Source organism: Papaver somniferum, chromosome 3 (genome assembly GCF_003573695.1).
Source record: "Papaver somniferum cultivar HN1 chromosome 3, ASM357369v1, whole genome shotgun sequence".
Taxonomy (NCBI): Eukaryota; Viridiplantae; Streptophyta; class Magnoliopsida; order Ranunculales; family Papaveraceae; genus Papaver; species Papaver somniferum.
In genome coordinates this window covers 14,037,162-14,052,894 of record NC_039360.1, presented here as the reverse complement: position 1 = coordinate 14,052,894, position 15,733 = coordinate 14,037,162, and the positions used below count along the sequence as shown (strand labels likewise).

The 15,733-nt window shown below is 38.6% G+C and overlaps 1 protein-coding gene across 1 annotated transcript; it reads right to left on the bottom strand.

Moving 5' to 3' along the window:
* Window positions 1-11,266: 11,266 nt before the first annotated feature.
* LOC113359030 lies at window positions 11,267-11,734 on the bottom strand. The gene has a single exon (XM_026602728.1). The coding sequence runs from the start codon at window positions 11,732-11,734 to the stop codon at window positions 11,267-11,269; it is 468 nt and encodes a 155-aa protein (XP_026458513.1).
* Between the last annotated feature and the right edge of the window lie 3,999 nt (window positions 11,735-15,733).

Sequence of the window (15,733 nt, the reverse complement as noted above, 5' to 3'; positions counted from 1 at the left end):
ATTCAATTGCTTTCTATTGACGACCCTTACACTTTTGTTGACATGGGAGTTGTATATGAAGGGTACTGAGTCGTTAATTTCATAAATTGGTCGTCAACATAGGATCGTTAACACATTATCAATTAATTGACAACCCTTTCATTTTTTCAAGCAGAAAGGTGGTTTGGCATAAACACAGAGTCGTTGATGATTAAAAAGGGTCGTTGAAAGAATTATTTTCACCTACACCTAATGGTTAACGACTTATCATGAATGAAACATGCAGTTCAAGAATCGTTAAGAAAAAAAACTTCGTACCCAACGACTCAAAACTAGGGCAAAAATTATTGGTAGGGTCGTTTTCACCTCCATCCTAATGGTTAACGATTTTTCATAAATTCCACATGCAGATCAAAAATCGTTAAGCAACAAAACTTCGATGTTAACGACATTTTTTCTGAAACTGGAATTATAAATCGGATGAAAAAAAGTTTTCTCTACAGTCGTTAATGGAGAAAATAGGGACGATAGGGAGAGGGAGGGGAGGAGAAGAAGAAGAGTTTTGGGTTGGAATGAAAATTGGGGGCATATCTTAAGTGTTAATAGGATTTTAGGGTTAGTTTTTAGAGAAGGGTAAAATGGTATTTTCACCATCATTTTAAAAGCCCCTTAACTTTTCTGATGTGGGTATCCCAATTATTTTTCAGGACTCCCAATTAAGCGTTGATTACAATTTATACGGAAAACCGACTTATGGGATTCATCATTACTAACGGAGTCAAGTGGTCGTGGTTGTGGATTGGTTCCTCCTTACTGCAGTATAATAATGCTACGTTATGTATAATAATGCTCCATTATTCTTAATCTTTTTTATTATGAAGCATGGAGAAGCTGTTCATAATTTTTCCACATACTGCTAGAATAATTAAATATCCCTAAGAAGTATATTTTAAGCAGATAACGAAAATAAACTAGTACTTTTTTGAATAATGAAAATGAACTAGTATGTTCTTGACGCGTGAAAACGTCAACCCAACCTCCTCCGTAGGTTAAATTGACTTAATATAATTTTAGATATGCCAAAAACTAGACCCTAAAAACCTAAAATAAACCCCTTAGAGGTATTTGTAAACCTTTTAGGGATATTTTTGAAGACACCCGAAAATAAGGGGGATTTATACGATTTTCACTTCTTCTTTTTTTTTTTAAAAGAAAAATCATTTGAATGCCGTTGATAATATATTTAATCATAATCGTGGAATCAACATTCAAATAAGATTAATTGAACAAAAAAAATTGAAAGAATTAATTAACACAAAATTGGTTAAAAAGACCAAAATCATATAAATGTTTTTCGTTTAGTATGTTCTTCGGCGACTTTTTCTGGCGATTTTTTGCCAGATTTTTTCTCCGAGTTCATCATGTTTTCTTTGATTACTTCTTTCGTTTTTGATTTTATCCACGTTTGTTTTCCCACGGTTTTCCCTTTTTTTGGTTTTCCTTTTGAGTTTTGGTCGTTTTTTAGCTTATTTTTTAAGGTTCGTGATTATTTTTTTTTAGGGTTCTTAGTTTTCAGGCGCAATGCCTTCAAACACCAGGATTCGTTTCTGCTCGGTAACCCCTTCTTCCCAGGCTCCCTTGGGGTCTTCTTCTAACACAGGTGCTGCTGCTCCAAATGAAAATCTGTGTCATTGTCCGTTCAAGCATTTCCGTGGCTGTCAGGATGAGATTACTGGAAGAGGTTTGGCCAAGGGTTCTGTATTGAAGCATCTGTATGACATGCATCTTTCCTTTGATGGAAAAAGATCATTCTGCAGAGATTTAACTGCCAGCAGTTTGAACGTTTATTTGGTTTGGGAAGATGTTTTAAGTTGCTTGCGAATGTGGTTGTGTTGCAGATATATGCGACCATACAGTTGGAAGAAGGCTTGTAAGGGTCAAAGAGGTGTTGCACAGGGAGATGTTGTACATGGGGATGTTGTTGCAGGTCCTTTTAACAGCGAAGGGGTTGAGTTTCTTTTACATGGTTTGGATAAACCAGTTGGAGAAAATGGTGAATGCTCGAGCTTAATTGTGGCTGATACATGCGATGTTGTTTCAGTTAGTGAAATGGGTTTAATTGAAGCTGCTGCTGTCGATGTTGTTTCAGAGATTGGAGATGACATGGTTTTGGAAGATGATGATGTTGTAGTTCTCTCCACTGAACTTCTGAACACGGTTTTGCAAAGACAGTTCACAACTGTCACCAGCATACCACATAAATGTAGGTTAGCTTTTTCAAGGACGTTGAAATATTGTCTTGACAGGGTTATTACTTGCCCGAGGAACATGACAGTTTGGTTGAAGCTTGTTCTCCTCCCAATATGTACCCTTGACTTGTTCCAACCGAGAACTTCAGCCGAGAAGAAGTCTGGCAACAGGAAGCGTTTGCAAGTCATGGCCATAAACCAAGCCCTTGCTATTTGGAACGAACCTAATGGCTGCTCTACCCTGGTGAGTAAACTTCTCCAACAGCCTTTAAGTTTTGGTTCGAAGAAGGCAGACAAGAAACAAGGAGCTGCTACTTTATTGGCTTGTCAGAAGAAGTTGAGTTGTGGTCATTTCGTTGCAGCTATACGGGTGTTGTATTCATCTAGGGTAGCACCATGTGATGATAATACATTACATGAACTACAGGACAAGCACCCACCTGCACCTCTCCCTGTGGTCCTCGATGATGTTGTCTTGGTGGACCCTATCACTGTTGACTCGCGGGCTGTTTTAGGGGCTATTAAGAGCTTCCCTAAAGGCACATCGTGTGGTCGAGACGGTTTGCGTGAACAGCATTTGGTCGACGTAATGAGTGGGGATGCAGCAGCTGTTGCAGACGAGTTACTCGTTTCGATCACAGGGGTTGTCAATCTTTGGTTGGATGGTAATTTCCCTGCGGCTTTGGGCGAGTTTATTGCTAGTGCACCCTTGACTCCATTACTTAAACCTGGGGTTGGTATTAGACCTATTGTTTTTGGTACGGTTTGGCGTCGTTTGGTTTCCAAAGTGGTTGCTTTCTCTGTTGGAAATGACATGTCGTCTTACTTGGGTGATTACCAATTCGGGTTTGGTGTGCCTGCGGGTGGAGAAAGTATTTTACATGCTGTAAATTGCTTACTTGAGATGCAAGGTCACTCGGACAAAATGTCAATGTTGCTCATTGACTTTTCTAATGCTTTCAACATGGTGAGCAGATATCAACTCATCAAGGAAGTTCGTCTCCATTGTCCAGGTATTTCTCGCTGGGTTGAATTTTGTTACTCGAGGCCTGCTAAACTCTATTACGACCATTATATTTTGTCCTCTGCCCTTGGAGTTCATCAAGGCGACCCTCCCGGTCCCTTGTTATTCGCTTTGACACTTCACCCACTAGTGAAGATTATTGCTTCTCAATGCAAACTTGATTTGCATGCCTGGTACCTGGATGATGGTACTATTATTGGTGATTATTTGGAGGTTGCTAAAGCCTTGAGTATTATGAAATAGAAGGATCATGCAGGGGTTTACATCTCAATGTAAATAAAACAGAAGTTTTTTGTCCTTCTATTGACCCCATAAGCACAGCTGACGGTGTTTTCCCGGCTGATATTGGTAGACCTTCTAACGGTGTCAAACTTTGGGGTGGACCGGCGAGTTTCGATTTGAACTTTATCAGTGATATGATGTTGAGCAGAGTGCATAAAACTTTTCAATTAATGAACTTCACTCAAGAAACTCAAAGACCCCCAAAGTGAGATGTTATTACTTCGCAATTGCACTGGTGTGTCTAGATTATATTTTGCAATGCGTACTGCCAATCCTGCGGCCCTGCAACCATCCACAGACCTTTTTGATGATCATTTACTTAAGTATTTGAGACTACTAATCACAGGTGATGGTGCTGGGTTTGGTCTTTTACATCAGCGATTAGCTACCTTGCCTATCAAGGATGGTGTACTTGGAAATTACACCATGGCTGACACCAGCACCTACTGTTACCTTGCTTCTCAGAGTCATACTACTTCGGTACAGAAGGTGATCCTTGGAAACTCATTCTCAACGGACAGAGGTTCTGCTTATCGTTTTGCACTTCAGAGTCATACCTGGATTACCTTCTACTTACTGTGTCAATGATACTGCCCCCCCCCCCCTCCCCCCTTTCCATGCACTCCCTGACAGTTACTTATTTTGATGTGGTTAAGAATCAAATCCCAAAACAATTTTCTATGTATGCAAGAGATTCCATCTTGTGGCAGTGCAATCGTGTTAAGCATGCTCAAGACTATTTATTGGATGTTCCCATTAGTGGGCTCAATCAGTGTCGTGGACCCAGACATTTCAGAGTTGTGCTTTGTTATCGTCTTGGCATCCCACTTTTTGTTGAGAATAGTTTGTGCCGAAGTTGTAACAAATCCATGGATGTGTTTGGGGATCGCGCGCTTCATTGTGCTAAGGATATAGGCCCTAAGTTTCGTCATGATTTTGTTTGTGATATAGTCTTTGACATTTGTTATAAAGCTGGTGTGCCTGCGCGTAAAGAAGTTTCTCTCGGTTTTCTGACGGATGATGACAAAGATTTGAAACCTGCTGATATTCTTGTGCTCAATTGGAAAAATGGACAAGATGTTTGTATGGATATCACAGGTGTCTCGCCTTTTGCTGGTGAAGGAGTTCGTTCATTTGTCCCGGGGAAAGCTATATCCAGTGCGGTTTCACATAAACACACCAAATACTTGGACAAATGTATTTCTCATGGCCATGGTTTGGGGGTCTTAGCTTTCTCTATTTTATGGGAACTTGTTGAGGATACTTTGTGTTTTTTCAAATGTCTAAAGAATTGTTTAATTAGTAATGACGTTAGTAGTGGTTTTGGTAGCTTTATTTTTCGTAGACTAGGAATTGTTATTCAAAAGGGTGTTGGCTCCCAGCTTGTTGCTAGGTTGCCAACCAAAAGCTTTGTATGAGTTATCCGAAACTGAAAAGATATATTTGAAGTAAAAAATCAACAATTTCTGGGTGAAAAAGACATCTAGATTTTGATACTGTTTAAATAGACAAAAATGTAAAAATAGCCAGGATGTAAACAGTTTCATCCTGCCCATTTTCAAATATTTTTTCTTATTTTTACTTTACACAGGATGCATCCAGTTTCATCCTCACTATTTTTTAAGTTTAAGCCAGGATGAATCCAGTTTCATCCTTGCTATTTTTTTTTGTGTCCATTTCACCCATACTAATTTTTACTCGTCCATTAGAACCGTGTTTTAAAAATATTTGGACAAATGACCCATTTTCCGATTAATTAACTAACTTATTCCGATTTTTAAAATAATCAATATTGTGGTTCACATATTATAAAAGGAGGCTTACATCGACCGTTAATCTTCACAAATCAATCAAATTGCTAATATACAGATAGCTACAGGCCAGGTCTTATCTAAATCTCTAAATCTCAACGATGGCAGTACCAAAAACTCCTCTTTCTCTAGTTGGTTTCTTCTTCTTATTCACTTTTGTTGCTTCTCAATCGATGTAATAAGTATAATTAAGACAGAATTAATGTCATACACTTTATAATCACCCTGCATATCTTTTTATCTTGTGTCTATCATTGCCTATATTCAAACCTCCTCCTTTGTCAACCACATGCAGGAATTCGGGTGTTTTAGAATCTGTGGGAGGAGCTCTAGGTGAAAATGCTTGTCTAATGGCTCTTGATAATTTAGGTCCGGGTAGATCTTGTGATGATCGTCTCAGGACGAATGCGAAATTTTCACTTGACTAGGGAGTTTTTGTTGCTGAGGATCCTCGTTTAGATCAAGATTTTCTTAATGCTGATCAGAAACAAATTCCTCGAGATTTAGAGGATCTTGCGGATTTTAAATTAAAAAACGTAAAAGATCGAGTAGAATCTTTAATTAGTTCTTTTCCGGATCCTGCTTGGGAAGATCTCAGGGATGCGTTGGGTTCGCTTACTTTTGCTGATCGGTTACGGGACTGTATGAGTTGGTGCGAGTCAAAGAAACACACCAAAGGGATATCTCGTGCGGCCATGTCAAAGAGGACTAACTTGGGTAGTGTACTCGACAAGTTGTACTGCTTTTCACTAGCTTAATATGTATAACTTCGGTTAAGGATTGATAATTCCTGGGGATTTGCTAATCTAGTTACCTTGGCATTAATCCTCCTTACTTCTGCACCTAGTTAGTAAGTTCGCGAATCATTTACGAATTTTTCCGTTTTATTCACGTACGTTTGTAACTCCCAATCCAAGTCGCGAACCATATGGCATTCCCGGATTATTCGCGAATTGTTCACGAACTTTACGTATCCCGAATGACAAGTCCGTTTAATCGCCAGAAATTCTTTACCTTTTACGTTTTCAAAGATCCCATTTTTTGGGATTTATTGACTCCCGAACATACACGATCCAATATTAGACGTTGTAATTTTTATAAAACAAAAATGACTGAAGAGATTTGGAGGTAAAGGTGAGAGAAAATCTCAAACTCACTAACCGAGCATCTAAACCACTGTACCACGTCCTCTTGGATGATTAATGTTGTATATATTATTAATATCATCATATTAAGTTTATTTTTTCTGTAACTAACTCACACATATGCATAAAAATTAATCTATGTTCTTATAAATACCAATTATTTATTATATAGATACCGAATTTTCACGGCCGAACTCACATTTATAAATCGAATTATACACGTACGTATGTCGTTCCGAATTATTGACGAATCACGTCCCATTAACCGAATTTTAGACCGAATTTGAATTCTACAAAACCGTATAATACTCGTATGTTTGTCGTTCCGTACGTTTATCGAATCCCGAATTGCTAACCATGTTCTGTTCTCCATAATTGCTTTTACTTTTGATTAGTGAGTATTAATTTCTTGTCCTCGATCGTACAAGTTTATAAGTTCAGGGATGCTCCTGCATTCTTTGACCATCTCAACGTTTCTTTTTTTTCTTGTTTTTTCCATCGGAATCTCATACCAATATGAATTTTATTTTATTTGTAGAAAAAAAAATGAAACATGCACACAATGTCATCTAACCATTGCCCAACGTAACCTCTCGTGTATACGTAACATAGAGACTGATACATGCACGGATGACATAACAAATAACAAATATGGAAAAGGAAATTTATAGAAGAGAACTCCGTTTCTAGTTGTAGTTTACAAGTGCAAATATAATGATCAATTGTTTTTTCCTTCTCGATATTTTATCCTTTTGAAATGAAAAAAACTCGTTGATTAGTATTTTTTTTATTGTCGATTAATTCTTTCAACGTCTATCTAGTACTTTGTTTCATTTATACTATCGATTCTTGGATAATGGTTAAATTCCCATGGACAACATCTCCATTCCTTTGGTTCTTTTATAATAATCCAGAGAATAATACAGCCATTATTGAGAGTATCACATGGAATAAAGCTAAGTAAGGTAAACAATATAACATCTATTCTATTACACCCCCTTAGTCGGAGTGGGAGAAGAGCAGACACTCAGACTAGTACGGAAACGAGTAAACAGCTGTCGTGGAAGGTCCTTGGTAAAGATATCAGCATATTGCCTTTTCGAGAGGATGTGTAAGACATGAATGTCACCAATACGAACACGATCACGTACGAAATGTATATCAATCTCCACATGTTTGGTGCGTTGATGTTGAACAGGATCACCGTACATATAGACTGCACTGACGTTATCACAGTATACAATAGTGGCACGTCGTAAAGGTAGATGAAGCTCAAGAAGTAAGTTGCGAAGCCAAGTAGTCTCTGCAACTGCATTTTCTACACCCCGATCAGCTTCAACACTTGAGCGAGAGACAGTTGCCTGACGCTTAGAAGACCAGGAAACTAGGTTGTCACCTAGAAAGATGCAGTAGACGGAAGTGGATCGACGGGAATCCGGACACCCCGCCCAATCAGTGTCAGAATAAGCAGTTAATCCAGTGAGTGTAGTAGCAGACAATACAAGCCATGATCAAGAATACCCTGAAGATAACGAAGGATCCGTTTAAGGGCCTGCATGTGAGGCTCCCTAGGGTCATGCATAAACAAACATACCCGTTGAACTGCATAAAAAATTATCCGGTCTAGTGAAGGTAAGGTACTGAAGATCCCCATCCAGGATTCAGTATAAAGTAGGATCCTCGATTACAGGACCGGATGTTGCACTGAGTTTCGAATTGGTATCAACTGATGTGGCCACATGATTACAATTTGTCATGGATGCACGTGTAATGATGTCCTGCGCGTAAACTGACTGACACAAGTAGAGGCCTGAAGATGAGAAGTTAACAGAAATACCCAAAAAATGATGCAACGGGCTAAGATCAGTCATGGCAAACTCTCGTTTCATCAATGTAATAAATTTTCCAAGAAGATGATCAGTATTTGCTGTTAAAATGATGTCATCAGCATAAGAAGTAAGTATGCCATCTCGGATCCGGATAGGTAGACGAAGAGACAGGGATCACATACATTACCACGAAATCCACAATTGGTAATAAACTTGGCAAATTGCTGAAACCATGCACGAGGTGCCTGCTTTAGACCATAAAGCGAACGATGAAGTCAACATACATAATCAGGGTGTTCAGGATCAACAAAACCCGGAGGTTGATGCATATAAACTGTCTCAGTCAAATCCCAGTGGGAAAAGGAATTCTTGACATCTAGCTGATGTATATGCCAAGAACGTGAAGCAGAAATAGTAAGCACAGTACGGATAGTCGCTGGTTTGACAACCGGACTAAACGTTTCAAAACAGTCAACTCCAACCTGTTGGGATTTACCATTTGCAACTAGGCGTGCCTTGTGATGCTGCAAGGGACCGTCGGTATGAAATTTGTGGTGAAAAATACACATGGAACGAATAACATGTGCATCTCGTGGTCGAGGAACTAGTTCCCAAGTATTAGTTTTCAACATGACAGTGTATTCATCTAGCATGGCTGCATTCCAGTTAGGGTCCCTAAGAGCATATAGGTGGGAGCGAGGAAACGGAGAGATCTTATATTTGGACTGTACATGAAGATTGAGTTTGTGATTGGGGAAAAAATGCCTCTGGAGGCCCGAGTGACCGGACGAGAAGGAGGAAGGATGGGTGGAGCCGTAACAATGGAAGGATGTACAAGAGTAGGAACTGTAGGCTGTTCAGCCGAAGCAGTAGGAGCCAGACTAGTAAGGTAGCAGAAGAAGTGGGAGGCATTATAGGTATGCGCTTGTGGGGAGGAGTATATGGTATAGGGGAACTGAGGACAGCAGACGAAGGGGCTGAGGGAGCTGCTGATAGGTAGGAAATGTTATCAGCGAAGGAGTGGTGGATAGGCGAGGGAGAGGTTTCTAAATCTGTAGGACCGGTGGGAGTATAGGTTGCGAATGGGAAAACAATTTCGTCAAAGGTGACATGACGAGAGATGATGATTTTATGACTGGTAAGATCGAGACAATGTTATCCATGATGATTGATAGGAAAACCAAGAAAGATACATTTAGTAGAACGAGGAGCAAGTTTGTGAGGTGTGGTGGAGGAAAGGTTAAGATAGCAAAGACATCCAAATATACGAAGATGATCATATGTAGGTTGGCGACCATAGAGAGCAAAAACAGGAGAATGAAAATGGAGAATTTTGGTGGGAAGAATATTATGAAGATAAACGGCCATGTTAAGAGAGTCTGCCCAATATTTGGAGGGAATTGAGGCGTGAGACATAAGAGTACGAGTAATTTCGTTGACACGAAGAATCATACGTTCATCCTTGCCATTCTGGGAGGAGGTTTTTAGACAAGAGAAACGGAAAACAAAGCCATTTGTATGAGCAAAATTATGAAAAGAAGAGTTATCAAATTCACGACCTAAGTCACATTGAAGTCTTTTGATCTCACGCTCAAATTGAGTTTTAATGAAAGAGTGAAATTCCAAGAATTTGGTGTAAACTTGAGATTTGAATTTTAAAGGATAAACCCATAGATGAATTAGTGAAATCATCCAATAAAATGAGGTAATATCAGAAACCTGTTTCGACATGTGATGGATAGGTCCATAAGTCACTATGAATAATATCAAAGGGTGCAAAAGTATTGGAATTGGACTTAAAAAATAGTAATTTAACATGTTTGCTAACTTGACAAGAATGACACGGTTGAGAACATGATTTTTTATTACACGAAATAAAACTTTTGGTGCGTAAGACATCTAATATATCTTTGTCAGGGTGACCAAGCCGGTTATGCCAAACATTTGGCGAAAAAACAGCAAGAGAGATAGGTTGAGGCAGGGGCGGAGTAGGAGGAGATACAATATAATTGGTGATAGGATAGAGCTCTCCAGAACTGTCACATCGTAGAATAGTCTTCTTCGAAATCACATCCTTCACAGAGAAACCAGATGGGTCAAACTCAACAGACACATGATTATCAGTAGTAAACTTGCGGACAGACACCAAGTTTTTGATAATGTCAGGGACAACAAGGGTATCTTTAAGCTGAAGAAGACGAGAAGGAAGATGTATTAACTTGGTACCACTAGAAGTAACTGGAATACTATTGCCACTGCCAACTAGAATAGAACGAATATTGCTAGAGTTGAAAATGTTATGTAGCGAACCTGGATTTGCAGTGAGATGTGAAGTAGCACTAGTGTCCATGTAGAAATCGTCATCAGGAGGTTGAAGACTCATGGAGCTATACGCCTCTGCAATATCATCCGGTTGGAGTACTTCAGTGGTTTGGGTGAGTAACCTTGGCCACGACCCATTCCAGGTGACTGTGCGCGTTGCGAGCACTGTTGGTGTTGTTGTGGTCGACGGGGTTGGAAGGCAGGGGCTGTAGGGTACGGGAAGGGAGGTACATGACAGTATGGCGGCCAGTGAGGCTGGTAGCTAGGTTGACAGGCATAGCCTGAAGGTGGTTGGGCCTCTGTGTGATGCATGCTGGGAGTTGGTAGAAGAGGTGATTGGGACGCTGGACCATCGGTCGAATCATTTCCGTTGGAGGGTGGACGAGGACCACGCTTGTTGCTGTTGGAGAGTTTTGGCCGCTGGTTATCGCGATGCACAGGGGAGGCAGCAGCAGCAGCAAGTGCTATTGGTGTATAAGCTTGGGTTTGCTGAGAACGTTTGATTTCTTTCGTTCGTAGTTGAGATCTAGCAGAATCAAAACTAGGCATAGACTGTTAGATGAAAGAGGAAACAATGTTGTATTCCCCCGGAAGGCCATTGAAAAATTGAATAACCAAACGCTTGTCATTTCATCGGGAAATCGAGATCACTTAATCGATCGGAGAATGACTTAAGTTTATCACAGTAATTATCAACACCATTACATTCAGTGGATTTAAGGTTAACAAACTTACTTTCAAGGGTTGTCGCGCGACTTCCTTTGTTGTCTTGAAATAGCTTCTTAAGGTGATCCCAGATTTCTTTAGCAGTTTTGCCTGATTTGAGAACGGTGAGAATCAAATCTTTGGCCATGGTAGAGAACATCCACTGGCAACAGAGAGCGTCTAGCTGTTTCATGGTAGCGGCATCAAGATCCGTTGGGGTTGCTGAACCGCCAATAAAAAAATTCCAGATTGTGAGCTTGGAGATGGAGTTCGAACAGAAAAACTCATGAAGAAATTCATCATGTTTGATATCCAGGAGAATGGGAATTAGGGTTTTGATATTTGTGACAACAAAGGCTGGATGTAATGATTTCTTTTTACCAGCCATTTGATTTTTTTTAGAAGAAGAAGAGGGATCCATGGATTGAGTTAGGCTGATACCATCTTGGATAATGGTTAAACTCCCATGGAGAACATCTCCATTCGTTTGGTTCTTTTATAATAATCCAGAGAATGATACATCTATTATTGAGAGTATCACAAGGAATAAAGCTAAGTAAGGTAAACAGTATAATATCTATTATATTATTGATAACCTATTTAATCATAATCATGGGGATCAACATTTGATTAGAAATGATACAAAAAAACTCGTACTGTAATTGAATCACGGAATCTATGATCGAAACTGCATCCGAAACACGTTAACAGACGTGTAGACAACATGTATGTGATGGCATCCCTGTCTCTAGTACTAATTAAGATTAAGATTTTTATAAGCTTAATTAAATTATAACAATGAAATGTCGAGCCTTCTTCCAATTAATTAAGGTTTATTTAACGGTTGGTACCCAACAAATGTCCAGCACCTAGATTTGGTACCCAATACTTCAAATATTGTCGGTTGGTACCTTGACCAGTTAAATACCGTCAAGTCAAACCGTTGACTTCACATTCTGTCAGTTAAGTAATTAATATTCACAGTTAAATAATTAAAATTAATAATGAATATTAATTACTTAACGCCGTCAAACCACCGTTAGCATGTGATACACGTGACTTTCATAGAAACATGCCATCTAGCCATGTTGATCTAACGGTTACAAATATACTGATCCAACGCCTTAGAATCATACAATTCAAAAAATCTAGTCGTTACACACAAATTCCTATAAAACTACCTCCTCCTTCATATTATTTATATTCCATTTTCTATCTATGAAACACCTTCTGTACCTGCAAGTTCACATTCACTTTTTTGAAGCTCACAATGGCAACATCTTCCAGACTTAAATATCGAGTAAGTATAAGAATTTTTCAACTTAAGACCAGTAGCAGCTTCACTGTAACAGACACGTCAAAAACTTTAACTATGTTTTTCTTTGATTTGTAGATATGTCAACAATGTGACACTGCAGGTCATATAGCCAAATCATGTCCATGGAGATATACTAAATGCACTAGACCTGGGTGTATTGGTATTAGAATGGTGGTACAAAGTGAACTACCTCTAAGCAAGGGTAAGTTATGCTTGAAGTGTCAATTTCCTACTTGTGTTGGTTTTTTGTGGCTTGATGATGCTAAGAAGGCAGCAAAAGAAACTTGTGAGCTCTGTCATAGTCTGAGACATATGAGAACCAACTGCACTTGGTCCAACTTACCTTTACCCACTAAAGAATCCAAAGGAACCAGACCTGTCAGAGTATCCAAGACTAAAGAGCATCCAGAGCAAAGATTTTTGAAATGCAATTTATACCACAAGTTTGATTAGATTGTGGATTACATGGCATCACATGAGCCTGCTATGGTCTGTGATCAGATAATGAGATCATCTCCAACTAGTAAGAAGAAAAAATATGATGAAATGAATAACCTATGCAATGCATTTTCAATTAAGGTTAAGGTAAAGGTGAAAAATACTTGTTACAGCTGCAATGATAATGATCACTTTGCTAATTCATTCCCTTGGAAAGGCATTAACTGCATCGCAGGTTGCAACAATATAATGAAATTGAGTAAAAGTTCTCAACCTGATACAATGAATGAGGCATACCTGCACTGTGAGCTATGTGGAGCATTTGCAATGTTGCAAGAACTACAGAACTAGAATTAAAGCATCCTAATGTCCATGCCTTTACTATTTACACCAACTTTTACCTAGTAATGTTTATCTAGTAATATTTTCCTATTGTTTTCTAGTATATTGTACTGTTATCCATGGTGTCTTGTAGTTGTTCCTATTGATCCATGAATAGAAGTTATGTTTTTTAATCTAAAAAGACAACCATGAATGTTATACAAGAATAAATAGAGAACATAACTGCATTAATAGTTAAACAACTGATAATAGTAGTCTGCATTCACACAACATGATTTAAACATGTCCAAAAGCATTTACATAAAACTAGTGTTGATAATAGATACTAATTTTAGTGTGACTGAAATTTTGTGATCAATGCTAATACTACAGTGAATGAGATTCAATCATCCTCAGTTAGGTCAATGCTAAGACCATTCAACTTCTTACCTATCCCACCACAAATTTTGTTGCTCCTCCTAACTGGTGAAGACTGATCAGCTACACGATTCTTTCTTTTTTGGGTTGTGTAGTTGATGGTGCACCCCTTGATAGGCTAGAAAATATACCTTCAACCATTGTCTTGCATCCACCAGGTCTCATTGTCACTTTTTCAACACCTTCAGCTCTATTCACTACATTTGTGTTTTGCACAGGAGTTGGTTGGTGGTCAGTTTGTATAGCTTGTGGCATTTATGGATCTGCTTCCACCTGCATAAGTTGAATGTTGTAACATTAAATATACAAAAATAAAGATATGAAATCGAACTTATTAGCAAATCAACAACAAGTTGTTTCCTATCAAACATCAATCTCATCATCATAAGGTAAAACTGTTGTAACAACTTGCATACTGGAAGACCCCTAATGTCCAAAATCCAAGAGTTGAATGCTTCACAGAAATTGCTAGTGATGTGCTCACACTTGCAGGAGAAATCAAAGTAGCTTCTAGCCCAATGCTCAATCTCTTCCTTCTCCAAATACACCCTTGCACTCTCCTTTGCTTCACCCATTCTGTCCATATATCCTTTAAATTCAGTACTGGTATACGACTTGGCTGCATTCCAAGCCAAACTCTCCAAGTGTTGTCCTGGATGATACTTCTTCATGTTCTTCCATATATTCCTCATACAAAACCTGTGGTAGTGGTTCACATCACTAAAGTTGACATCAACACCAGCTTTGAGTCCTTTCTGTCTATCAGAGATAAAGGTTAAGGCCATTTTATGCTGCTTCAAATATGGTGCCATAGTTCTCAGAAACTCTATCCACATCTCCTTGTTCTCAGATCTACACAAGAATATAGCAATTGGAAACAGACCATTGTTTCCATCCAGAGTTGCGATAGCTAATAACACTCCCATATACTTTCCATTCAAATGAGTACCATCTAACCCTAATAAAGGTCTACCTCCATTTACAAAACCATTTATACTACACTTGTAAGCTATACAACAGTACAAGAACTTACCTTTCTCATCAATTTTACAAATGGCAACACTGCCAGGATTTTTTAACTTAAGTTGTTTGCAGAATTCAGGTAAAAAACTGTATCTCTCTTCAAAATTTCCCAACACCCTCTCAATACAGAGATGTTTAGCATGCCATGCAGTCATGTATGAGATCTGCACCCCATGTGCCAACTTGATTTCTTAATTGAAGTCCTTTGGTTTGTAGTTTGGATGAGCTTTATACTTCTCCAACATCATTCTATATGCCCACCTGTAATACAAAAACATGAACCCCTAAAGTTAAAGTAAACAAACAAAAGTTGAAAAAAATAAGTTAAAAGTTAAAGTTAAAAAAAAAACAAAACAAAAAAAAACAAATAAAGTTAAAAGTGATAAGACAATACCTTGCTTTTGCAACAAGATTTATTATTCCATGGGTAGTGGTAAAAGTGTGCTCAAAAAAAGTCACTTTTACATTTGAAGCTGACCTTGTTAAATCTAGAGCAATATATCCACCACTCACACCCTTGGGATTCTTTGTGCACACACTCATATGATTGTTTGAAATGGGTGTTCTTCAATTGCTCGATGTCATAATTCTGGAAGATCTGTTGATCTTTAATGTAGTCCTTACAATGCTGATAAGTAGCCCACTCCTGTCCTATCCAACATGTGACTAAGATAGTTGTGTATGTATTCCACATATTTAATTCTTCTTCCTCATACACTCTTCCACTGGTTTTTACATATTACTTATAATATGATGTTGACCTCATAACTTTGTTGATTTCTTCTTGCAAATCATCTTCATGCTCCTCTATATCTGGAAAGTTCTCTTCCTCAGGTTCATCATCAAAGT

Coding starts and splice junctions, on each gene's coding strand:
- LOC113359030 (XM_026602728.1), bottom strand. CDS start 11,734: ATGGCTGGTAAAAAGAAATCATTACATCCAGCCTTTGTTGTCACAAAT.